General features: G+C 48.7%; 1 protein-coding gene and 1 long non-coding RNA gene across 2 annotated transcripts in view; both read left to right on the top strand.

The window, feature by feature from the left end:
* LOC309536552 overlaps positions 1-26,145 on the top strand; it is a 208,973-nt gene that overhangs the window by 168,663 nt on the left and 14,165 nt on the right. The gene's annotated exons all lie outside the window — the stretch shown is intronic.
* Positions 485-25,366, top strand: ARID5A (AT-rich interaction domain 5A). The gene is made up of 7 exons (XM_082230028.1): positions 485-632; positions 9,549-9,703; positions 17,741-17,930; positions 18,590-18,642; positions 20,380-20,477; positions 21,772-21,934; positions 23,474-25,366. The coding sequence occupies exons 1-7, from the start codon at positions 629-631 to the stop codon at positions 24,983-24,985; spliced, it is 2,175 nt and encodes a 724-aa protein (XP_082086154.1). The 5' UTR covers positions 485-628; the 3' UTR covers positions 24,986-25,366.

Raw genomic sequence — 26,145 nt, 5'->3', positions numbered from 1 at the left:
GAGGTTGCTGGACCACCCTCATCCCTGACTGATGGCCGTGCTAATTGGGTGGCTGATGGGAGCTGGGGGCCAAGGACCTCTGGAGGGCCGCACCCTGGCTTAGCCCTCCCCAAAGGCTCTGCGAGGGATTCTTCTGCCATCTCCATTGTGGCTGTTCTCGACCTGGGTCCTCAGTACTGTATAGGGCAGCACCCCCAAGCCGCCATCCCCAGCCAGATGCCCTCCAGATGATTTGGACAGCTCCCAGCAGTCCCAGGATGTCAACTGAAACACCTGGATCCTGTGGAAGATTGTTACTTTCACCACAGCAAACAAGGATGGCTGTCCCACTGGGAAGGATCGAAGAACACCTTTTTTATTAATGCTGCAGAAGTTTCCTTCTCTCAGAACCACACTTCCCAGAATCCACTCGGACCGAGCAGGCGGGTCCCTTTGGCCTGAGTGACGGCCCTTCTCCCTAATCGCCTGAGGCGGGTGCTCGGCGCCGCCCTATCAGCGCGCAGGATGAGGCGCCCGGCGAGCCGCGCTCCGCGGAGAGAAAGCGCTGCTGGCTGAGTGGTGGTGCGGACGGAGCATCACATGGGAGCTGCGGCGGGTGCGGAGCCGGGCAGGATCGGCGCTCCGGGCGATGGGTGAGCGGGCCAGCGGGGCGGGCGCTTCGGGGCGCGCTGAGGACTAGCAACTTGCTCGGAGGCGCTTCCTTTTGGCCGGCCGAGGAGCGAGGGGTGGGGGACGGAGGGGAGGGTCGGTTTGGACCCCCTGCGCTGATCCAAAGTCTTGTTTGCGTTTAGGAACCTCTGCTGGAGGGGAGACTTCTGATCGGGGTGGAGGTGGGGAAACTTGGGGTGTTTGTCGCGGGGGGGACACGCGTTTTCCCTCCTCGGAGATCAATTATAACAGTTAGTTGTTTCCGGAGAGTTGTTTCTAGCGCGTGTAGATTGCAATAAAACGAAGCCGCTTCCTTTCTTTGACCCGCTTGGGAGACTTCTCCCGAATCCGCGAAGATCCGACTTTTACCCCGTCGCCTTCCCGGGGGGGGGGGAGCGAGGAAGGAGCTGGTCTTCTTCTTCGGGATGCCTTGTTTTCAGTTGGGTCCGCTTTGGGGCGGGCCGCGGGGGGGGGGTTCCAAGCGATGCGCGACTGTTGTTGTTTTCCTGCTCGGGGAACCATCGGACCGGGCTCTAGGCAAATCCTCTTTCCCGTTTTGCGCGGCTCAGCAGATAATAAATTGGCGGCGATTAAGTTGCAAAAGTCCCTGAGTTTGCATTTCTGAGCAGGTGGAGGAAAGAACAGAGGGCGGGTTGCGGGAGGCGGGGGGACGCGGTCTGCCAAGCCAGCCAGTTTTCTTGTTGGAAATCGTCTTAGTTTGCTGTTAAAACAAAACAAGCTCCCCCCCCCGCTCCCCCCGCTTGGTATTCGGAACATGGGGCATGCCAACTCCGTCCACGTGACTGGATCCTTAAAAAAAGAAACCCAGCATAAACTTTGTCTGAAGTTTTCTTGCGTGTTTTCCCAGTACTTATAAGGAGATTTCCACCTACCGCTCCCCCCCCCCGCGCGGATTTTTTAAAGTCCTTCCTGGACTTTCTGGTAATTTTGATTTCAGTTCTCTTCTCTCTCTCTCTCCCCCCCCCCCATTTAGTCAATTTCAGCACTGCCTTCTCATATTTGGTCATTCGTTTTCCTGTTGTGGTTTTTAATCTCTTGCTGTTCTCAGCTAATTTATTGTGTCAGCTGTGAGCAAAAGCCCCCCGCCCCCCCCGCATTCCCAGAAGAGGCCTCCCCGTCCCACCACACTCCTGCCCTGTCAATCTCACGGCCCCTGAAGAGTTAAAAGAATATGTGCTATATTGAATGAAGTGTGTGCACGCAGCCCTGGGTGTATTGTACTCTGTGTCATTTCCTGAAAGTGGCTTGATCTACATTCTTTGAAGATGCTAACGGCTTTCGGCTGCTGCTTCCGCATCAGCCCAGAAATGTTTTTCTAGGTTGTTGACCTTTCTCATTTTCCCAAGAACATTTTTTTTTCACTGAATGAATAGCGCATCTGCTTGTGGAAGGACTGAGCCGGCAGTCTCCTTTCTTTCATCGGCTGCTAGGCATACCTAGGAGTGGAAGAAATAGTTGACCCTGTGAGAAAGAGGGATACAAATCGCTGCAAAATAAAACCGCATCCTGGCATCATTGGCAAAGCAGGAGCTGACCAGGAGCCAGGGAATTTGAAATGCCAGCGGCGCCTCAGCTCCTCCAGTTCAGAAGGGTGTTGCAGTCGTGGAGTGGGGGGTCCTTTAAGAAATCACCCTTGTTCACATGTACACACGCTCCACTTCCTTTAGGCCAGATGCTGTTGAACTTTTCACTCCCATCGCTCCCAGATGGCTTGTCCAATGGTCAGAGGCAACTGGAAGTGTGGGGTCTGGCAAAACATCTGGAAGGCCAGCAGTTCCCCATCCCCATTTTCAAGTGTCACATTCATCCATTCCAAATCCTGCACTGAGAAGAACTGAATTCTGCAGCCTGTATAAAATCCCACAAGCGGAGTGCATTGGCGGATCTTCTCTCTTACTTTTGCATAATTTTATTCTAGCGTTTTTTGCTTTTTGTTTCTCATTGGCATAATCTGTTCTTCCTGGGCGAGACAAATGCTCTGAAGTCCCACCTTCTACCACTGAAAATATTCCTCTGAGAGGTCGGAAGCAGTTGTCCGCATGCTTTCAAGGATATTGCTGCACCTCGAGAGCTGGGGTGGGCACTTTTATTTATTTTTTTAAAGGGAGTGTGCTGCTGGTTTCTGGACCCACTTCCACTTTCTTTGGATTTTCTGTGCTCCTGTGGAATCACATCTCTCTCCTGGCGCTGGGCATATTATGGGCCACACAGGTGTGGACGCTGGGGCCAACCTACATGTTATGCAGGAGATCCACAACTGGCTCTCCTGATGCTCCCTGATCTTACACATGCTATATAAGGAGCAGCCCACACATAGAATGAGGTCATTTGTTGGTGATGCTGAGAGGTCAATGTGCTTCGCAGGAAATTCCCTCCAGAGATGGAGTGGCCTGCTGGTCTTCTGCCTTCTCAGGCCGCATGTCACAATGCCGTTGAGATGAAATGCAGGCTGACAGTCTTGTTGCTTCACTTCCTTACGAGTGAAACAGTGATTAATGCTGCTTTCTTAAAAGCTATAGGTGGGAGGCCAGATAAGATTGTGAAAGGGGCGTTGTTCGTGGTAGAGATGCGGAAGTCCCAGCTTCAGTCCCCAAAAGCATCTCCAGGTAGGGCTGGGGGAAAAGACCCTTGCTGTGCCTGACACCCTGGAGAGCAGCTGCTGGCCAGTGTGGACAATACTGAGCTAGATGGACCAGTTGTCCAATTCAGTCCAAGACAGCTACATGTGTTTCTAGGGTGGGACAGGGGTCTGTATTCTGGAGCACGGTTGAGGAACCCATGGCCTTCCACACATTTCTGGGCTCCCAACGCTCATCAGCCCCAGTTAGCCTGGTCACTGGTGAACTGGAGTTGAACAAAATATCTCAAGGGTTGTCACATGGAAGATGGAGCAAGCTTGTTTTCTCCTGCTCCGGTGGGTAGGACTTGAATCAATGGCTTCAAATTACAAGAAAGGAGATTCCAACTAAACATCAGGAAGAACCTTCTGACAGTGGAATGGTCTCCCTTGGAAGATGGTAGGCTCTCCACCATTGGAGGTTTTAAGCAGAGGTTGGATGGCCATCGCTCATGGATTCCTGCATTGCCGGGGGTTGGACTAGAGAGTCCCTTCCAACTCTACAATTCTGTGATTCTGTGGAGGGCTACAGATTCCCCATCCCTGCTCTACAGAATGGCTTAGGCAGAGACCACCCCTCCTTCCTGCCCCTCCAACTCTTGAGAACAACAAACACAATGAGCTCATAGCCTTTAAGCTGTGTCTGATTTCTATGATTCACCCTGAAGTTTTGAAACTGATCTGTGGTTCTTCTCTTTAACTGTATTTTTTTTTTTAAACTTACTGGCACTGACAATCTTATTTCCCCATTTCATTCCCTGATGTTTTGTCATTGTGTTTGAGGTTTTTATTGCTGGGTTGTTGTTTTTAAGTTGCTTTCTCTGGAAAGAGGCTTCAAATAGCAGCTCTGAAATGGCTGTTCTGAGATCTCTCCTTGGGCAACTGCCCTTATAAGATCTGCCATGGCTGGATCAGGCCAGAGGTCCATTGAACCCATCATTCTTTTTCTTACTCAGCCAACCTGATGCCTCTGGGAGGCCCATCAGCAGGGCCTCAATGTTGTTGGTCCCTGGCATCTGGCAGCCAAAGGTAGAGTAGCCCTGAAGATGGAGGTTCCATTAGTCTTTGTCATTATGAGCCATTGAATTGGTATCCAACTAAGTTCTACTCAGAGTATGCCTATTGAAAAGAACAAACCCAAGTTAGATATGTCTGTCAACTTCAGTGGGTCTACTCTGAGTAGGACTAGCATTGGTTCCAACCCTAAGTGTATTCCACTTTTTATACAAGTCTTGTGACTTGTGGCAGAGAGTTCCATAAATTAACCTGCCATTGTTTGACGAAGTAATTAATTCCCCTTCAGTCTTTCTGGAAGGGAGGACACCATCCTGACTCCCCCCCCCATGGCATTATTTTACTTCCTTATTCTGTTTCCTCATCTCTGAAATGGGTTTGAGGCTACTACCCCACTTGGGGCCTGCACTGGGATGGGGCGGCACATCACTCCAAAAGCCTTAAATCTGCCCCAGATGGAAGGACAAATAATTGGGTTGAGGTCAGCACATTCCTCTCGCTCTCTTTGTCTCTCTCTCTGCTGAGGTTACAGACTGTGAAGCTGGTGTGCGCCCCCCTCTCCCACCCATGCGTCAATTCCACAACTCTGGATGGAAAACAATTGTTTTTATTTAAGCCGCACAGAGTCCCGCAAGCAGCTGTTTTGTATGGTGGGGGCCAGGAGGGAATTAAAAAAACAGGTGTTTTTAGGACTGTCAGAGGAAACTGAAATGCAGAGCTGTGGCTTCAGATTGAAAACCATTTTAGGTGGGGGGAGTTGGGCAGAAAGACCAGTTCCCTCTACTTCTCTTCCAGTTCACACGAGGGCTGGCTTTGCTATTCCCGCTTGCAAGAGCTTGGAGTGGCCTGTCTCATGAACAGGTGGCAATGGTGGTGGCAGAAGCAGCCAAGTCACCTCTTCCCCCCCCCCACCCTCAAATGGTGGAAGGGGGTTCAGGTGACTTTTCTAGATAAATCATTTTGGAGGTAGCGGGTGGAAGAAAATCAGCTGTTTTGGCTTTCGTTCCCAATACTAACCAAGCATCGTTCGATAGCAACCCCCCCAACCCCTCTCCAAACCAGACTACTTTTTCTGAAGTGAATGAGGGGCATTTGTCTGGAGGGGGGTGCAGAGGACTCTGCTTCCAATTTAACTTGTTTGGATTTCATGGGTATTTTACTCCCCCTGTCCCTTCCCCAAACCCACCCACATTTTTCATAAAAGATGTTCACCTTGGCACTGAGTTGGGGGGGTTACCAGTGCCACCTCCCCACGCCTCCTTTAATTCCTTGTGAAAGCTTAAAGGGGGGGGCTAAGCTGGTTTCTCCCTCCCCACCCTTTCCTTTTTTCTCTTTTTTTCTTTTTGTTTCCCAAAGTTGTCATCATGTCCAGTAATCCTCTCAGAAGCTGGACTTGTTTTGGCTGCCGTGGGCTATGATCTCATTTCCAGAGAACATTCAACTGGAAGGCTCCCCCCTCCTTTTTATAATTCTCTTCTTCTTTCTCTCCCCCCCCCCCACTGCCTCATTGTACAGTATGTGAGTGTTTAGGGTGAGCTCACTGACTCCTGCAGGGGGTCTGAGAGGGAGGGAAACATACAAACTCTTTTAGCAAACATGAGCTGGAAATGGATGAGGGGGCAGAGGACTGGAAAGGGCTCAAAACTCTGTTTTCCTTCTGTTTTACTCCAGAGAGAGAGTGAGCAGCCAGCCTCTTCCTCTGCTCCTGGGTTTGGAGTCTTTGTGTGCCCAAAGTACCTTTTGTTTATTTTTTAGACAGCTATTGCAGTGCCTTGTGCTAGGAGCCCAGTCACTGAAGCGGATTAAAGTTTTCCAAAACGGAGAAGGTTTTTACATAGATGACCACAGGTCAACAGAGGCAAAGGAGAAATGGCTTGCAGCAAGTGTGGAGACAACATACATAAAAATAAAACATGGAATAGGAATGAATAAAAAAAGGTGAAATTTTCCAAATAAATAGAGAGCAAATAATGTAGAAAAATAAAACAGCAAAACACGTCACAAAAGCCAAATCTCACAATTTGGTGTTGGGTGAGAGCTTTGCGTATTTGAATTTGGCACATTTAGAGTGATTAAAGCCTTCTGCGCCCCCTTGCCCCCCTCCCATTGACATGGGGTGGTGAATAGTGTGCAGTTGGCTTGCAGGGAAGGGTGAAATGTTTGGGAAAGGGGCAAAAGTGGCCAGAAATATGGGGGGGGGGAGTGAGGTGGATAAAACATTTGCCACCCTCAGCCTCTTCCCACCCCACCCCGTCTGCTTTGCCTCTTTTTAGAAATGGGGCCTTTCCTGGGAGGATTGTAAATTTGTAAATTTGTGGGCGCAGGGCTTTGCTTATGTGCCCACTGTGTGCAACGCCGTCCCATCAGATGTCAAGCAGGTAAAGAACTCTATGACTTTTAGAAGAGATGTGAAGGCAGGGAAGTTTCTAATGGTTATCTTACTGTGTTTTTATTATTTTATTGGGAGCCACCCAGAGTGGCTGGGGCAACTCAGATGGGTGGCATATAAGTAGTATCATCATCATCATCTCTGTGAGTTACCGTTCCTGATGACTGTATGCAAGTAGTATAAATAAGAGCATCTCTTGGTTTATCTTTCGCACTTTGCCAGCTTCTTCCCTGCTCTCCTTCCTACGTCACAACCTTCCACAAAAAGCCCTGATGCAGCTCTTCCAAATGATGACGTGTGCCGTCATCAGCTGGAAGTAGCTTGTTCCTGGGAAGCCACAATAACCTCCATCCTCCCGGGATGCTCTCTGAAAGAAACACCAATTTGGTTTTCTTGGACAGGATTCAAGTAACGTTAAGGCTGGCCAAGGATGCAGAAGACTTCCCAAAATATTGTCAAGTGCTGCTTTGTTTTGGCTAGTGAGAGAGGATGATGGACATGTTTTGAGTGTCCAGAGTCCCTCAGAAATATTACCGTAGTAAATCTTCCAATAAGTCTGTCAGAATTGCCACTGTATTGCAGATGGAAAGCTCAGGATCATGGAGTGTGGGTCACCTCAGGCCACAGAGAGTGTGGATCTGGTGAGATCTGAACCAGATTCTGTCCTCTGTGAATTTTATGTACCGAATGTTCTCCAGCTACTCCCTGTATGTTTAATATTCACTGAGTATTCAGTAGTTGTTTTGACATGTGACAATATTTTTATTTCACTGTTTCTTGCTTGGCATTTGGCAGTATTTCATAGTAGACAAGAAACGGTGGTTTTGAGTGTTGGCAGGAGGTAATATTTGACTGATAACGTTCAGTGGGATTTAGCAGTTGACAGTTGACACTTGCCAGAAACCAGACAAGATACTGAAAGGTCTGAAAACACTTGAATTTTGAGGTAAAATTTCTCTTTGTTTCTGAATTTCATGTTGAATGGTGAAATTGAAGACTTGGGTGAATTCTTGAGAGCATTCTGTTGACTTTGTGGTGATAATCCTTTGGTGAATGGATGAGGGAAGGACCGTAACTCAGTGCTTAGAGCATCATCTCCCAGGCGGGGCAGGGAGTGTCCACTGTCTGAAACCTGGAGAGTCACTGTAGACAATGTGGAGCTCGAGGGATTGTTGGTCTTACACTGTATAAGGTGCCTTCCTAAAAATGCTTCCTTAACTAATATTTCTGAATCGTCACTTTTCATTATGTAGTTTTTGATAGTTCTTTCATTATGTAAATTTGTACAAGTTTTTTCTCCTGTAAATCGCTTTGGTGTAAATTGAGTAATAAAAGGTTCGAACATTTGTGGACACTCATTTTACCCTTGCTCCATTTTAATCATTTTGGCAGGAGAGGCACAGATTAACATAAAATGGTTAGAGCATGCAGCCAAAAAGGTGATATTGCCTGACTTGGATGAAAGCTTCAAGAGTGAGGCTTTTTCACTTTCCCAAGTACCAGGAGAGTTGTTTTGCTGCCTGCAGCCCATCTTGGCTTCCCACTCCCTCAGCTGCACTGTCAGGTGGAAATGATGGGTGTATTCAATAAACCCCTGAGTGCGCAAGAGGCGCCCTGCGTCTCCACATGCAAAAAGGAGGTGACTTTTGCATTGAGAGTGGACTTTGGAGGGCTTGCTTGTGGCAGTTGGTTGACGAGTGTCTAGGAGGGAAGGATGTGGCTGGTGGGGGCAAGGCTCACACCATTCAGGAAACCACCTTGAAAGCGAAAGTGGAAACTCTGTAGTCTTGCCCGTCTGCCGTATTCGCACTTGCTCTTGTGTGCAATTGCACCTCCAGGCAGGAAACCATTGAGTTGCATGCGTCAAAGGAGACATCTCTTCTAAGAAAACCGCTCCAGTGGAGTCTCAGCTGGGGCCCCACCTTAGAGCCAAGCATCGCTGTCTCCTGCCCAGAATTTCTTGTCGGGGGCAGACCATGGAGGAGAAATAGATTCTGGGTGCTGTTGAGGCAGAGCAGCAGGAGATGGAGACAGCTAATCCATGGGCCACGTGGGGCCTGCGGGCAGAGGTTGAGATTTAGACCACATTTGTACCACACATTTTAAGCAGTACAATACCACTTTAAATAGTCATGGTTTTCCCCAAGGGATTATGAGAGCTGCAGTTTGTTAAGGGCAATGAGGGTTTCCCCTCACAGAGCAATAGTTCTCAAAGTGGATTCATCCCTCTTTCCTGGAGACTCCGGGAATTGTACCTCTGTGAGGAAAATAGGGGCCTCCTAGCAACTCTCAGCCCTTAGCAAATGGCACTTTCCAGGATGCTTCTGAGGAAGCCATGGCGGTGTAATTTGGTAGCATAGCACTTAAATGTATGGAGTGAATGTGGCCTTATGGTGGTGGAGGAGAAAAGGCAGCAGGTGGCCAAATGCTGACTGGAGGTTGCTCCTCAGCGTTTTGGGCAGTGCTGTTTCACGTCTGCTTTCAAAACACTTTGTCACGTTGTGTGTTGTTCAGTTTCATGTCTGCTGACTGATCCCTTTTCCTTAACTGGAGTTTCCAGAATCAAATCTGATTTTGCCTTTGTACGAAGCACCTCTGAACTGTGCCCCTACCCCAGAGGAGCAGGTGGCGGTGGGCAGTAGGCCTATGGCTAAAAGACCCCTGCCCCATCTGCTGGCAGCCTCTCCTCTGCCTCAAATGTCTTCAGGGGGTGTTTCTTCCTTGGTCTTCCTGAGGTGGGTTTGGATATTGCTGGGATTTAGGGTAGGGGTCCCTGTCACTCAAGGTCTCTTGATTTGAGGGGAATGGGACTTGGATCTTGGTTCTTAATGGCTTCTCAACTCTCCTCCCTTGACGCAGCACCCAGCCTTAAAGGCAAGCGGAAAAAGAAGACCATTCCCATGGCTGAGAGCGAATCCCAGAATGCTCTGGTGCTGTCCCTGGCAGAAGAGACCGCAGTGGGAAGCCCTGGCGCTGAGGAGCATCAAAACACGCCAGAGAAGCTGGAAGAAGTGGTGAGTGAAAATTGTAATAATAATTGCATCACAAAAGCCAAGAATTGAATCCTAACACATCTGTGATGATATTCTTTCAAAACCTTTAGATCCTGGCCTTTGCAAATCACAGCTAGACCAACCTTTTGCCAACCTGTAGCCCTCCAGAGCAGCCTTTCTCAACCTGTGGGTCCCCAGATGTTGTTGAACTACAACTCCCATCACCCCTAGCTAGCAAGGCCAGAGCTCAGGGATGATGGGAGTTGTAGTCCAACAATATCTGGGGACCCACAGGTTGAGAACCACTGCTCTAGAGCTGCAGGGGCTGGGGCTGATGGGAGTGGTAGTCCAAAACACCTGGAAGGCAACTTGCTGGCATTGGCATAACTCTAGATTTGGATGTCTTTGTTTAATCAATGGGTGCCATGAATGGCCACGATATACTAAACATACAGCAGCCTGCAATCTAAATTTTCAACAGCAGACATGATAGAGACATGACAAGTTCTGGTGTAGCTAGTGAACAACATATTTATCCCATTCTTCCTCTAAGAATCTCTGGGCAGAGTCTTATTTTATCCTTGCTTGAATCCTGGGAGAAAGATTAGTGATTGGCCCAGCGTCACCCAATGAGCTTAGTGGTTGGTTGGGGCTTTGAACTTGCCTCTTCCTGGTCTAGACTGAACACTCTTAGGCAGCACTCATGCAAGGACGAGCCGCAGCAAACCTTATGCTCACACACCTCCGGCTTGGCTGTAAGTGGGAGGTAGAAAGCCTCTGCTTCCATTCTAGATTAATCATTGTTTAGTGTTCCAGCCAAACCATAAACTCTAACCTATGGTTTGTTGGAACAAGCTGGTTTCATAACCTACCATTTGAAGTTGGCTTGTTTCAACAAGTCATAGGTTGGATTAACCACAGTTTGTGCAGTGTTGGATATTACAACAAACTGCAGGAAGGCATAGAAGACTTGTTTTAGGCTTATCTTCATAATACTAGATGCAGCTTAACTCTGTCACACTTGCTCTAAGTTTCAGGTGTTTAGGCTTCATTTTGTTTTGGGACAAAGACCAAAATAGTAAGCAAAGGCTCTGTGGGCTTTGAAAGCATTGAGTGAGGAGGCACAATATAGAGGCTGGATTTTGACATATTGTGGAACCATGGTTTGGGCTACCCATACTTTGATCTCCCAGAAGTACAAGCATACAGTAGGATAGACCTGCTTGTCTGTTTCTTTTTCCCCATGTGTTCTGCACTCACATCTTGAACTGGAGCAGTGGCCCAGAATGTGGTTTGTCAGTGGTCTGTAAATTCAGACATAGCAGCGAACCCCAGTTAGCTGAATCTGGTTTGAAAATCAGGTTCAAACTATGCTTTCAGGTGCTAGTTTGTCAGTCCTAAACAAGCAACTGTTTGTGGGCAGGCTCAGGTTCAAACATCAGAGCAAACCATTCTATCACCCCGAGGCTTATTCTGTAAATGGAATAAAAGGTAAAGGCAAAGGACCCCTGGACGGTTAAGTCCAGTCAAAGGTGACTATGGGGTTGTGGCGCTCATCTCGCTTTCAGGCCAAGGGAGCCAATGTTTGTCTAACAGACAGCTTTCCGGATCATATGGCCAGCACGACTAAACCGCTTCTGGTGCAACAGAACACCGTGACAGAAACCAGAGCGCACGGAAACACGGTTTACCTTCCTGCCACAGCAGTACCTATTTATCTACTTGCACTGGCATGCTTTCGGACTGCTAGATTGGCAGGAGCTGGGACAGAGCAACGGGAGCTCACTCTGTTGTGGGGATTTAAACTGCTGACCTTCCGATCGGCAAGCCCAAGAGGCTCAGTGGTTTAGACCACAGTGCCAGCCGCGTCCCTAGGCTTTAAATGGAATGGGGTGTACCTGTAGTACTTGCAATTTAGTGGCAATAAAGGTGGAATTGGAGCAAAGAAAAAAGAAAAGGACTTTCCAAAATTCCCAACTTGCATATGCCAGCTTAAATCTGAGATATTTCTTAGAATCTTGTCTGTATTTTGTTTCAGCTTTGAATAAGATAGAGAACAAAATCTTTCCTTCTTGGGGATCTTCAGGGTTGTCCCCTCGTATAGACGCAGTAAAACAAGTGGATTGCTTATCACTTAAAAATGGAAAAGTTTTGTTACAAGGGGTGCAAAATGAAAGGTTCTGTAGAATCATATAAAAATGACGGGTATTAGGACCCAGGAGCTCTAATGAAAAATCTGCACCTCAAGACGACAATCCTTCCAAGCATGATTGGAATTTGGATTCTTGGAGTGCCTGGTGCCGACTTGCCAATGATGCCTTTTCTATTTCTGCCCCTACAATTCTCATGTCACGTCTTTGACAGAAACTCAGAAAGGCTGCTGGGGTGTGTGTGTGTGTATAGGTATAAAAATGATGGCAGCACCACTAGTGCCATCTACCTGGAGTCAGGCTGTGACCCATGCCGAACACAGACCTGAATTGGCAAAAGGTTACTATTGCCCCAGAAATGCTGGCTTCCTTCAAATCAAAATGGGAAAATGGGGAGCCAGCCTTGGGGATGCATGCACCCCCCCATTTCTTCCCACATTTGCATTGACCACAGTTTTGCAATAGATCTGCAAACAGGAGTTGATTCCCACCGGAGCTGCTATCTTGACCAGGGTTTGTAAACCTCTGGTAAGAAAGGAATCCTGATTAGCATCACCCACAGTTAGCCTTGGTGCAGATGTATAGTTTAGGCTTGAAAGGGGAGGGAGAGCAAAGCATATGTTGAAGCCAACTCTCAGTTAATCATTCCACCCCCCCCCCAGCAAACTGGCAGCTTCATTTTGGGAGTGCTTCTCTGATTGCTTGTCCTGGGTCTGGCTACTGAGCTCTCTCTTGATTTTTTTTGACCTGTTTATGGAGTGACTTGGAAGTTGAATTGAGTTGAGAGAGAGCTGGTTTAGAGGATCATATCTTGGCTTAAAAACCTGCCATCATACTATAGGTTGCTGACTCACTGAGTTGGTTTGGGTTACCATTACTTTGGTTTCACAAGCCAAGAAATGAACGCACATTTTGCCCTTCATGCAAGTTGCGTTTAAAGCAGGAAATATTTTATTGACCATAGTTTAGTGTTTCATAGAAACAAGGAAACGATGGGTTGCCAGCTTTGGAACAAGCCAGGATCTTAAACCAAGGGCGGGTAGCCCTTAGTTTCCTAGTTCATTAGCGACTTCCTGGCTCATGCAAAGGGTGGGAGGCAGCAACTGCATGCTAATATCTTGGCTTGTCAACCCAAAATATAATAGTTCAAAGCAACTTGGAGTCTGCAACCCCTAGTAAGTTTGGGGGTTCATCCACCTCTCTCTCTTCACCACCCCCACTCTCCACCGTGGCACATAGACTCTTCAGTGTTGGCAGTTGAGTAGCTCACTTTTGCCTAGGTTTGTGGACAGGGTTTAAACAAGAATGGAGGAGGAGAACCTCAAATTTTGGAAACCAGAGGGTTTAGCGTCAAAAGAGAGAAACTGAAAATGCAAGTGTCGTGTATGTTGGGGAGAAGAAACCTGTGTGAACTTCTGAAATGAGCTCTCTGTTGCTAAGAAGTAGTTGGGTGGTGGTGGGCCATCCTTTTCTTCCCCTTCAATCTCTGAAAATAATTTTTGCAGAATTTGGACCACTTTGGAATGGGGCAGATGAGGGCTGACCTTTTATAGCTCAGCACTCCTAGAAAGGCATTGCAGAATGTGGGTCCATCTGTCTCATCACACTTGCATATTGCCTTCCATTCATGCATGTGACTCTCCTGCTTTATCCTCAGAACAATCCTGTGAGGGAGTCTATGTTGTGTGTGTGTGTGTGTGTGTGTGTGTGTGTGAGAGAGAGAGAGAGAGAGAGAGAGAGAGAGAGAGAGAGACTTAGGGCTACCCAGTGAATTTCATCCATGAGTAGTTTCGTCCTCTACATGACCTGGAGTGCAATTGATTAGCATGGTGCATAATGCCAGGTAAAGTAAGGCTGGAGACGGACAATAATTTTACAAGAGTGTAAAGTAAGCATAGTTCAGGGATATTTGCCACACACAAACACAAACACGTTTCTTTTGTCCTGCCACAATCGCCAGTCCAACAGGTTTTGGAAACTATATGAATGCCAGCAACACCAGTTTGACTGGATATGATGGTGGAATGAATGCGCACACTGTAGGGAGAAGCATGCTTGTATCATGTTACCTGCAATATTGGGGGGGGAGTGGCCCGTGCAAAGATACAGTGTTCTATCTTCAGCTTGAATGCCAGCAACCCTTCCTAAATTTCACAATCTCTGCAGACTTGTAGACTCTAAATTTCCTTCAGGCAGGACCTAGGTAGCCCTGCAGCCACCGCTTGGGGGAGAGAGCATTTTGCAAACACCGTCAGCTTGGCTCTCTGTCCAGTTCAAAATTAGATTCTTTTGAAAAAAGAAGCAGCCCCATAAATAGCCCCACAGCTAAAATAACATGTCTATCGTGAGCGGGGAAAAGAATAGAAAGGAGCAGACGTGTTGAGTGCCGAGCAGCTGCCTTGACCAAAAATAGCAACAAGTTTTATAACTCTGGAAAATTTAGAACAAAAAACCAAGAAAACAAAACGCAAGAAACGTTTTTTGAGCTGAGGGCGGGAGGGTGTGTGAGAGTGAGAATTTCTGCCGTTCTGTTTTCCTGGAAACAGTCCCTTGTGTTCTCACACATCCCAGCACTCTGACCAAGTTGGCAGCCTGCCCGATCCCAGGCATATAATACACTCAACATCTCTCTCTCTTTCTCTAAGCTGAACAAGCTGGCGACTCTTCGGAGCTAATAAATTGCCTCCGACCACAAAAACAGCTCTTGATGGGATTGAACAGCCGCGCTTTGTGTGCGGAAAGTGGGGCGGGGGAAATGAGACTGATCCAATCTGTGTAAGCATTCTGGCATTTCCATGGCACACGCCGCAGCTCTGCCTTGCAAGCAGAAGGTTTGTTTAAAGAAAAATTCTGTGGCTATTTCTCACCCCCCCCCCTTTGTTTAAAAACCCTGGAGGTGTCCTAGAAACCTGACAATTAAAACAATATCGAAATAACATCAGCACTATGGCCGAGCTTGACAGTACATCTGACCTCTTTAGTAAGCTGCCCTCAAGCAGACCTGGAAAGCCGTTTTCATTTCGCTCTGCATTTAATTGGCTTTTTATGCAAGCTAGTAAGGGAACACAGCTGGGTCCTTTTTATAAACAGGTGTTTATTTAGTCGGGGTGGTTTTAAGTGCATTCTAAATCTTCCTATGTTTTATTGTTTCCTCTCTTTTTGTAAGCTACCTTGAGAGGGTTTATGCCCTGAAGGATAGGGCAGGTGTCAAGTACAGTGGTACCTCGCAAGACGAATGCCTCGCAAGACAAAAACCTCGCAAGACGAAAGGGTTTTTTGTTTTTTGAGCTGCTTTGCAAGACGATTTTCCCTATGGGCTTGCTTCGCAGGACGGAAACGTCTTGCAAGTTTGTTTCCTTTTTCTTAACACCGTTAATACAGTTGCGACTTGACTTCGAGGAGCAACTCATAGAACGCGGTGTGGTAGCCTTTTTGAGGTTTTTAAAGACTTTGGTGATTTTTGAAGCTTTTCCAAAACTTTCCCGACACCGTGCTTCGCAAGACGAAAAAAATCGCAAGACGATAAACTCGCGGAACGAATTAATTTCGTCTTGCGAGGCACCACTGTAAAGACGTTTCAGCCAAGAATTGGGATTTAGCAGGCTTCCTCTTTCTCTCCCCCCCAAGCCACCTTGCAGCTTTAGTTATTTGTGGCACCGTGTTTTGGGCCACGGAGGTGCTTCCCACAATCTGCACAGCCACTAATTTTTGTTCTTTTTGCCCAGCTTTGAAGTCTGTGATCTTGGATCACCAGAAGCTGCCTTCTCCTGAAGGGGACGGCTGTTCCATTTAGCTCAGTACAGACCTGACTGGCAGTAGCTCTCTGGATTTTGTGCAAGGCAAGGGTCTTTCCCCAGCAGCCCTACCTGGAGAGGCTGGGGGCCTTTTGCGTGTAAAGCAAGATAGTCTGCGTGCGCTGGAGGTGGCGCAAGAAGGGAGCGCTGTTTGTGGACTTTCTTCAGCTTCTGCTGCAGCCCTTTCTGCTCTCTCTGGGGAAAACAGACTCCTTGTTATTCCCTTCCCCTGCTAAGTGAGTCCGGGGTTGCAGGTCACGAGTTCCAGAGCTCTGGCTTATGCAGCTGTTCAAAACCAAAACAGAGTCCCATCTGTTTTCTGTTTCTTCAAGAGCAAATGATTTTGGCCCCATAAGAAGACACTCCCCGCCCCCCGCCTGCTTTTTAAAATTAGAAACTGGTTTAAAGTATACACAGCAAAATCACAATAAGCTGGGAGTGGAAATCCAGGCAACCTTGTGGCTGCATTTTGAGCCCTCATCTGGGGGCCAAGGGTTGTGCTGTCCAACAGTTAGAGCAGTCTTTACCAATCTGGGGCCTTCCAGATGTTTTAGACTACAGCTCCCATCTGCCTGTGCTGGCTGGGGCTGATGGGAGTTGCCCTCCAAAATGCTTAGAGGGCATCAGGTTGGCAAAGGCTGACTTAGAGAAAGTCTACCAGACGTCCCCGTATTCCTGGGACAGTCTCCGGATTTACAAATCAGTCCCCTGACAAAATCTATCTATTTAGTAGGAAGTTGAAAAGTGTCCCCGAATTCATTGAAAAAAATCTGGTAACCTTAACTTAGAGGCAGGCCGGGCCAAGATAGAGTCATTTAGCAGATGAAATTCCGTACAACTAAAGAGCAGCATATAGTATTATTTTTGCATGATGATCTTTGAGGATTTCTAAGAGCTGAACACTTCTCTCTCCAGGTCGGCTCCTGAAACCCTGCAGAGATGCTGCCAGTCAGTGCTGTGCAGAAACCTGTATTTCCCCTGTGAAAATAAACTTCCATTTTCCTCTTTCCTTCTCAGGGCTCTGTAGAATTCTGTTGGGCACGGAGTCTTGCTCTTTCTCTGTCATAGACCACATTCACACCATGCAGCTATAGCACTCAAACGTGTTCTCCTCATCCAGATACCATTCCCAGACTGCCTTAACAATCTGTCACTCTTCCCAGGGAACTCTGGGAATTGTCGCTCTGAGAGGGGAATCAGGGTCTCCTGACAATTCTCAGCAACCTTAAGAAACTTAACAAAACACCCAGAATTCTGTGGGTGAAGCTATAACTGTTTACAGTGGTATCATAGTCAGGGGTGGCCCGCCCTGTTTTGCCACCTGAGGCGAAATGGGAAGGTCCTGACACCCCCCACCCCACAGCCTCACTTTCTGGGCTTACATGGCGGTGGTGGGTGGGGTGCCTGTGGGGACACCTCCCCAAAGGATTCTGCCGCCTGAGGAGGGCTGCTTCCCTCTGCCTTGTGGGCAGGACGGTCCTGATCATAGTGCTTTCAATGTGTGGTGTGAATGTGGCCGTTGTGAGGTGGCCAAAGGTTGGTGTAGGTGTGTGTTATCTTTCCAGTGAACATTTCTCTAGATATCTGCAGCCTCCCCAGCTGCTCACACTTCCTGACCTGAACAAGCCACGTGGGAGGGGCTCCCTCCTGATGCTTCCCCGCATGGGCACCCGGGAAGGCTGCAGAGCACAGACCACTTATGAGGTGATTTGTGGAACGAAGAAAGAACCCTCCTGCTGCCTCAGAAGTAAACTAAACATGCCAAAAGCCTTGCACCCAAGTCATAAAAAGGCCATCAATATTGTTCCCCCATTGGTAATTTCCAAGATCAATTCCTTTTCTCATCAACAGATGGCAAATTGTTTTTTGGAGGGGGAGCAGAACGTGAAATATTTCTTCAGCACAGCATGTGACCACCTTGAGGTCCTTGGAGAAAAGATGGAGCATAAATGTAATCAAGGATAAAAATACAACAAAAAGAATCACCATCTTGGCCATCTGCTGGGATTTATTTTCACTTCAGCTCTCTGGGTCTTGGCTGGTCTTGTGCTCCTCCTCCTCCTCCTCCTTGATTTCTCCATTGCTTAGATTTGTGTGTCGTCCTCACACCTCAGGGGTCTCCTGAAAGCAAGGCAGATGGGGCTTTGGAAGCGGGTGAGAAGAGCCCAGCAGAGGACTCTGGAGATGAGCAGGTGCCCAGCAGCGAGAAGGAAGAGGAGCAGGCCTTCCTTGTCAGCCTATACAAGTTCATGAAGGACCGCCACACGCCCATCGAGAGGGTGCCTCACCTCGGCTTCAAGCAGAGTACGTCCCTTGCCCTCCATTTTGGTTTCCCTCAGGTCCCCATTTTCCAGTGTCAAATTCAGTTCTCCACATTTCTGCAGATATTTCCATAAATTTATCTTACCTTAAAAAAAAGTATGTATTATTTATTCCAATTCTTCTGGTGCCCTAGGAAGGTCCAAGGAGCCCTCAGCCACTGGAATTTGGACCTAGTCCCTCCGAAGCTGGAGGAGTGGCAAATGGTAGCATCATGTAGTTGTTCTAAAAAATAAATAAAAAAACCAGGCATGGGGGAGGTTTAAGCCTTTCCACTCCAGCCTTGATCTTGATTACCCCCACTTCCCCATGTGTCAATGATCATTAAAAAACCCCCAAAACCTCCTCATATTGGTTCCTGTGCTAATTGCTCTGTGTGTGGTGTTTTTTCGTTTTTTAACCTGAGGTCATGGCTCTGGAGGGAAAGCTTAACCCCCCCCCCGCCCCTTGCCTCATTTTTAAAAAAGGCCATGTGATAAGTGACCAGGCCCTTTCAAGCACAACTTTGCAGCCATGAGGACCAGAGGCTTGCCTAAATGAAACCTTTGGTCTTCAGGAAGGAGGTTTTCTGCACTTCTAAGGAACTGCAGTCTGTTGTTATCTCTTGCTAAGCTGATTCCTGGATGTGTTTCTTCTTCTTCTAGTTAACCTGTTTAAGATCTACAAAGTTGTGGAAAAGCTGGGAGCCTACGAACTGGTAAGAAGAAATTATAAATCTGTCTATCATTTTTCTATCTTTCGTTTTAATTGTATCAATGTTTTGCTGTATTTTAATGATTGGTTTTTAAAATGATTTTAGCAGTTGTTTTTATCTGTAAGCTGCCTTGAGTCTGACAAGGAAAAAGCCATGGTATAAATAAATTTATAATTAGTATTGATGCAAGTCCTAGTCCAAAACCTCAGGAGGGTAGCAGATTAGCTAAGGCTGCCTTGGGTGCTTTATTTGTGTTCCACTAAATGTACCCATAGCAGCAAGCAACAGAACATAAAGCCTAAACAACACTATTTTCATATTGGTTTACAGTGGTACCTCGGTTTAAGAACAGTCCTGTTTATGAACTATTCGGTATATGATCTCTGCAAAACCGAAAGTAGTGTTTCAGTTTGCGAACTTTACCTCAGTCTACAAATGGAATCCGAACGGTGGAAAGGCACTGGCAGCGGGAGGCCTCATTAGGGAAAGTGCACCTCGGTTTAAGAATGGATTTGGTTTAAGAACAGACTTCCGAAACAGATTAAGTTTGCAATCCGAGGTACCACTGTATTATCGCCATACAATATACCATACAAATATAACAGCCACCAGTTTCTATAAGCAGTAAGAAAGGACATACTACAGCTAACACTGTTGCCATGAAAGTATTATTCCAGTTTTTGGTGAGATGGGGACATAACTGGCCACTGACAGCCTGTTTGACACCTGACAGATACCTTGTAAGTTTGTCCCAAATCTCCAGTGATCTAAAATGGCCGATTGATTGATTGATGGATTTGCCTGATTGATTTAATTCATTTATACGCTACCTTTCCACAGCAAAGGGTGCTCAAAGCATCTCTTGTTATCAAAATACATTGGCAAGGTGACGGTGGAGAAAAAGTAGTTTACAAGAACATAACAGTGAGTCAATGATGTTATTGATGCTCACAGCTGTATGAAGAACAAGGTGGGGGGGGGGAGGGAGAGAGAGGCCAGCTAGCTCTGGTGGGCAAAAGCGGACTCTTAAGCCCAGCATAGGAGTTGGGTGTGAGGCAGTGGCGATCAGAGGAGTGCCATTTTCAGCAAACACAAATAAAAACATTGCGAATCAAACCCTCACCTCAAGCAAGGTAACCACTGCAGCACACATTTAACGCACTATCATACCACTTTAAATAGTCATGGAATCCCTCCAGAAAATAATGGGAAACGTCGCTTGCTAAGGGGGCTAAAATTCCCAGAGTTCCCTGGGAAGAGGGATTGATTGTTCAACCGTTCTGGGGAATTGTGAGGGGAATTGTGGTCTCCCAACAGCACCCTTAGCAAACTGCACTTCCCGGGAAGCCATGACTGTTTAAAGTGGTATGGTACTGCTTTAAGTGCATAGAGCAGGTAGGGCACTAGTGAAATGCCGCTCCAGTTGTTGCTGCTGTCATTTAGGGCAACCTCATGATTGCAAGCTACATTTTGAATCCTGAAGCTGGGAGAGGCTAAGAAGAAGCTGCCTGCCGGATCAGACCAAATGCTCATTGAGTCCAGCATCCTGTAGCCTGTAGGTCACAGTGGCTGAGCCCACAAGCAGAAACACTCTCAAAATTGTGTTCCCCAGCAGCTGACATTCTCCTTCCCCCATCCTGCCAAGGGATGGTTTATCTTTTCTTGTGAATTGTGAATGTTTGTGTGTTCGTAATACCGACTTGGCATCTCTGGGTTTCACTCGATTGCTTCCCATTGTAGGTCACTGGGAGGCGTCTTTGGAAGAATGTGTATGACATGTTGGGGGGCAGCCCAGGGAGCACCAGCGCTGCTACTTGCACGCGGAGGCATTACGAGAGGTATTGGACTGCTGTTGCTGCTGCTTCTCTTTTCGCTAGCCTTTGCCATCCTGGCACCCTCTAGATGTTGCTGGAGTGTGCTGGCTGGGTCTTGCAGTCCAATAATGTCTGGAGGGGCCAGGAGCTGCGTGACCTACCTGCTCCTGCAAGAAAGAGACCTGCCTGGGAGGCACAAACAAGGCCAGGGGCAGAGAATGGGGTTCTCCACAGATGTGGAGGGACTCCAACTCCTGGCTGGGTGTTGTAGTCCAGCCATAACATCTGGAGGACCCCACTTCAGCTCCCTGGGCAAGACAGTGGATCTAAATGTTGCACCCAGAAAGTCTCTCTTGGATTTTGCACTTGAACTGAACTGCAAATAAATAAGCAAAGCCTTCAGTAAAATACATTTATAAGTAAGAGATCAAGCAACCACAACTTTAGTTTTGTGCTCTTTTAATTTTTGGGACTATTTTGCTTCTGCTGTGTTTCAGTAATAGGGAAGGAAAAGGTCACTTTCTGTTCCTTTCTAAGTATCTATGCCAGTTCCTTCTAAGAATCAAAAACCTGGTTTAATAAACAGAACTATTTTGCACTTCCTTCGGTATCTCCAAAAGGTACCTCATGGTGATGTGCTGGCTTTTATTTAAATGTGACTCACCAGGGGCATAGCATGGGGGGGCTTCTGGGGCAACTGCCCTGGGCACATGGGGGGGGGCTCACGCCGCCCTCCCTGGGCCAGCCCTGCACCGGTGTCACTCCCACGACTCATGTCACTTTGGTGGCAGGGGCTGGCCAGGCGCAGGGAGCTCCTTCACCCTCCGCTCACAGCCCCCTGGCGAGGGTGCATACTTCCTCCCTGGACAGGTTGTGAGCATGCTCCACTGCTGTAACTAACTGCTAAATTTAAAGCCGTTTATGGCTCTGCAGTAAAGTATACGTAGTCAAAGCTCGTAACTTGGGCTTATCAATGCTTTAGCAGGTTTTGCTCCATATATATAATTTTGGCAAGGAGTAGCTTAATGGAGAAAGGGCAGGTAATTATTCTAAAACTGAGCTTTCACTGGCAGCTTTGGGCTGGAGATACTGCTTGTGTATTTCAAACACACTTTCACCACCATGAGGATTAAACGCTTTCTTTAAAGTTTTAAAAGGACAGCTAAGATTCTTAGGAGTCAAAAATCTGCTGCGTTTGGCAGAATCTGTGGGAAATTCTGCATGCGTGGATTGGCTGTGGGGCTGAGGAACTTCAATGGCCTCTCACCGCCCCGCCATGTCATGATGTTCTTCTCCTTGGCTTGCACCTGCTCCTCAGGCTGGTCCTCCCGTACGTCCGGCACCTGAAAGGCGAAGACGACAAACCCCTGCCCCCCGCCAAGCCCCGGAAGCAGTACAAGGTGTCCAGAGAGCCAAAGGGGGCCAAAGGGAGTGGGGCTGTGGAGAAGAAGAGGGCCAAGAAGGAGAAGCCGAGGGACCAGGTAAAGCTCTCCCGGAGCTGGTGGGGTTTGGGTGCCAAAACATTGGGGCAGTGTAATTTGGGGGGACCTTATGCCTCCCGCCCCCTGGTCTTTTTTCTGGGCTAATAAATACAGTCATACATTGGGTTACAGACACTTCAGGTTGCGCGTTTTTGGGTTGCACACTGCGCCAAACCTGGAAGTACCAGAACAGGTTACTTCCGGGTTTCGGCGCTAGCGCATGTGCAGAAGCACTAAATTGCACTTTGTACATGCGCAGAAGTGCCGAATCATGACCCGCGTGCACACAGACACAGTGCTGCAGGTTGCGAACGTGCCTTCCGCACAGATCACATTCGCAACCCGAGCTTCCACTGTACCACCAATCCCTTTGCCTTGGAAGACTTTTGGAGCTTGACTGCCCTCTAGCGGTCAGTCAATAACACCCACCTTCATCTTATTTGCTTTGCCTGTTAATTCTCCTCAGGTGTCAAAGGCCAGGGTAAATTGGCGTGTGTACCTGCCCAGCACCTGGCACCTCATAGGACTTCAGGGGTGGTTTGGAGGAAATGGCCTTGTGGGTCAGAGGTGCTGTCACTGGTCTAGGAGGCTGAGCAGGAAGATTTGCAGATGGGGGAGTGGAGGAGCAGGGCTGGCAGCAATGGCCTTTGGCTTGGAAACTGGTAAATCTTAGAAGCGTGTAGCACAGTTGGCTGGAACCTTGTGGGCTTCACGATGTTGCTGAACTACAGCTTCCATAAACCCCTGCAAGGAGTCTTGGTGGCCAGGAATGATGGGAGTTTTGGTTCAGCACCATCCAGAGGGCTGAAGTTTCCCCATATCTGGTTTAGCTGGGTTGCTGTGTATTCTGCAGTGTTTGGCACTGGATCAGAACTCGGGTTCCTGATAATGGTTTTTTAAATGTAAGTTTCAAGCCTTTCTTTCCCTGAAGTGAGCAGGCAGTTCCTGCTGAAATTCCATCTGCCAAAAGTCAGGGTTTTGAGGCACCACGTAGAAAACAGTGTGCAAAAGCATTTTTATTTTCATCCTTTAATTCAGGCTGCAATAGGAGTTTGGGCTGATTTAGTTCATTTTCTTGTTTCAAGTGCAGAGAACGCACAGACCTGAGTTTCTGAGCTGTAAAGAGAGTAGTAGTAAGGAACATTCTCTGCACCCTCTGCTGTATCTTGTGGGGTGAAAACATCAGCAGGGTGGGGCTTGGCATTCTGGCTGGGGCTGAGGCAAGTTGCAGTCCAAGGCAGCCGGAGGGAACCCAGTTCACTGGCTTAACTTTCCATGCACCACAGTCCATGTTATTAGGGGCACGAAGTGCAGTTCTGAACTGGCAAGCGGAGAAGGAACAGACAAGGATTCCTTGGAAGCGAAACAGCTGCAGCGACGAATTAATAGTACAGCTTTGATATTACCTGGGGCTGCACCTCTATGCACTACATTTGCCAACCAGTGAATGGAAACGTTTCCTGTACCCCAAGTTGCCTTCCCCCCTTCCTGACAGGTCCCAATCTCCACCTGTACCGCAAATGTCTCTTTTGATTGCAGATCTTGCCAGAGAAGCCGACCCCTGATGCTGCCTCTGCCGCCAAGTCGGCCAGCGACTCCGAGCAGAGCCAACTGCAAGAGCAGCCCGAGGGGTGCCCCTCTCTTCCCTCTGAGAGCCAGGCCCCTGACGCCTGCCGTGGCAACTGCCGTGCCCACGGCTGCTCCGAGGCCTACAAGCGTCTCTTCTCCAGCTTCTACTTCAAAGGGAACCACGGCATCATGTCTCCCTTGGCCAAGAAGAAGCTCCTGGCTCAGGTGAGCAAGGATGAGTCCCTGTATGGTCACCAGAAGCACCTCAGCCACTGCCCAGAGTACAAGAAGGCCAGGATCCGAGAGATCCCTGGCTCGGACACAGAGGCTGGTCCCAAGAATCCGCTGGCCACCAGCCTCCCCCTGAAAGAGGGGCAAACTCCAGCGCGGGAGGTGGACGGGTCCATTGGCTCAGCTGGTTCCTCTCAGCCCTCGAAAGCCAGTGAAGGGGGGTTGAAAGCGTCCCCAAGTCTCACGGAGGGCCACCTGCCTCAGAAAGCAGACGACGCTTGCTGCGGGGGGCACCCATCGCCTGGTCTACCTCTCGCCAGGGGCTACTTCCACACATCCCGAGGTGAGGTCATGAAACCCATAAGTTGCCATCCTCTTCAAGGACCAGTGGAGTATTATGGTGGCTTTAAGAAGTTCCCGGAGGTGGCAGCAGCTTCCGCCTATCAGCAGCCTGGCAGCGATGTGCTGTTGAGTCGCCTGCCTCAGAAAAAGCAGGAAGGCTCCGAGGACCAGCCAGAAGATCTCCGCCGGAAGCCGAGTCAGCCTCTGCCCTCCTGGAGAGGGGATGGTCAGCAGCAAACCTCCCCCTTCCGGGTGAGCAGCCCCGGGGGCAAGAGAGGCTCCTCCCCCTTTCCCCACGCCAAGCCCTCGTGGGTGCCCCCGGTGGCCACCCTGGCCAAGGTCAGCCCGCAAGTCCTCAAGAACGGAGGCCATTCAGTTTCTCAGGCGCAGGCCGGCAGTTTGGCTCAGAAGAAACGAGCCATGGAAGAGGAGCTGTTCCTGCAGGGCAAGAGGCTGAAGGCCGTCGCCCCTTTCGTCAAGGAGGCGCAGTCCAGCAATGGGCTGGAGCGTGGCACTTCCCCCAGCGGCCAGCAGGCGGTGGCAAAGCCCAAGGCTGCTGTGCAGAGTTCAGGTTTCCCAGTTGCTCCCGTGCCTCAGGTTCAGGATATGTACAAAGGGACGATGTTGAGGCTCCCTGTGAACTTTAGCACTCCGGGGGAGCACTTGAAAGGGCAGTCGGCCTCACTGATTCCTTCCCTGTCCATCAGTCCGTTCATTATCCCGGCCTTCCCCACCCCCTTATTAACTGCTTCCGTTCAGCCCTCTGACCTGTGCCAGCCACTGGCCCACTACCCCACCTCCTACGACAGTGTGCTCCGCCACCGTCTCTACCCGGTTTCAACGTGGCACAGCCAGCCAGCCTATGCCTCCCCCCACGTCTCAGCCTTCCACCGGAACACCAAGCTGTAGCCCCCAGCCGGGAGCCCCCGGGGGGCGGCAAGGTGTTTGGACCAGGCACACCGCAAGTTGGAATCTGCAGCTGCGCTGCGGTGCCAGCATTTGGGACTGCCGATCTTTGAAGGCTCTTCCCTGGGAAAGTAGCAGGGATGCAACTGTCAGGACCGTGTAATTTTCATTTTTAAACAGAAACCAAACACTTCCACTCACCCGCAAAACTCTTGAACTTTGAAATGTATTTGTATCTGGTATGATATGCAAATGATGTGCGCGAAAGAACAACAACCACCATTAGGGAACAAAGCTCCTATAAAGAGAGATTTATAGCTGTGGTAATGCTGGGCGCAATTCCATTCCGATTCTTTCCTACATTATAAACACAAGTGCCTAGTCCTCAAGGTCTCTGTTTGAGCTGGGCTGAGAGGGAGGGGCTGAGGGTGGCTTCCTTTGTGCAGAGAGGTTCCCTGAGCCTGCTCAGAGGGGAGGGGAGCTTACTGGCCAGCAAACGGCACTCTGTGCGTGAATGGAATCCTCTCTGCAGCGTGGGAGGAAAAGAATCCCAGCCAGTCAATGGAATCCATGCCCAGTTGAGTGTTGCAGTTGCTTTGCAAGTGCACTGCACCATGGGTCTGGGAGTTGTGGAGGGTGGAAGAGAGGCTCAGGTGTGCGTCTATGCCCCCCCCCTTTCTGGGGAATGCCAGGGTTGGCTGCAGCTCTCAGCGCTGCAACCTGTAAAATGTCTCCTCTTTCAAGACTCCTTTTCACCCCTAAGCGCCTCTAGTCTCCTTGCTCAGGCTAGTTCTGCAGCATCTGCCAAAGAGAAAAGCTGTCCCACATCCATTCAGTGGGGCTTACCCCACCCTTCCATTTCCATTGCCAGGAATTGGAAATCAGGTGGTGGGGTGTTGATGTGAGACAGGTACCCTATTCCCTAAACACATTTTTTCCCTCACAGCCCAACGTGGAAATAAATAAACTGGAGGCACCTTTCACCTGTCATCCAAAAAGGTTTACATTCTGGGTGTGTAAATGCAAACAAGTCTTTGTCCTCTGTGGCCATGCCTCTCTGGATTTTGAATTAGAGGAGCATTTTTAGGATGACTCCTAGAAAAAGAACATCCAGCCTCCCACTTCAGATCATTCTCCCCATTGACAGTAGCTGAAGGTTCCAG

This window comes from Podarcis vaucheri (genome assembly GCF_965113315.1).
Source record: "Podarcis vaucheri genome assembly, chromosome: 7".
Lineage (NCBI taxonomy): Eukaryota > Metazoa > Chordata > Lepidosauria > Squamata > Lacertidae > Podarcis > Podarcis vaucheri.
This window is presented reverse-complemented; position numbering and strand designations above follow the sequence as displayed.

Coding starts and splice junctions, on each gene's coding strand:
- ARID5A (XM_082230028.1), top strand. Junction 20,478..21,771: donor ACGCGGAGGCATTACGAGAG/GTATTGGACTGC, acceptor CCTGCTCCTCAG/GCTGGTCCTCCCGTACGTCC. Junction 21,935..23,473: donor AGGAGAAGCCGAGGGACCAG/GTAAAGCTCTCC, acceptor TTTTGATTGCAG/ATCTTGCCAGAGAAGCCGAC.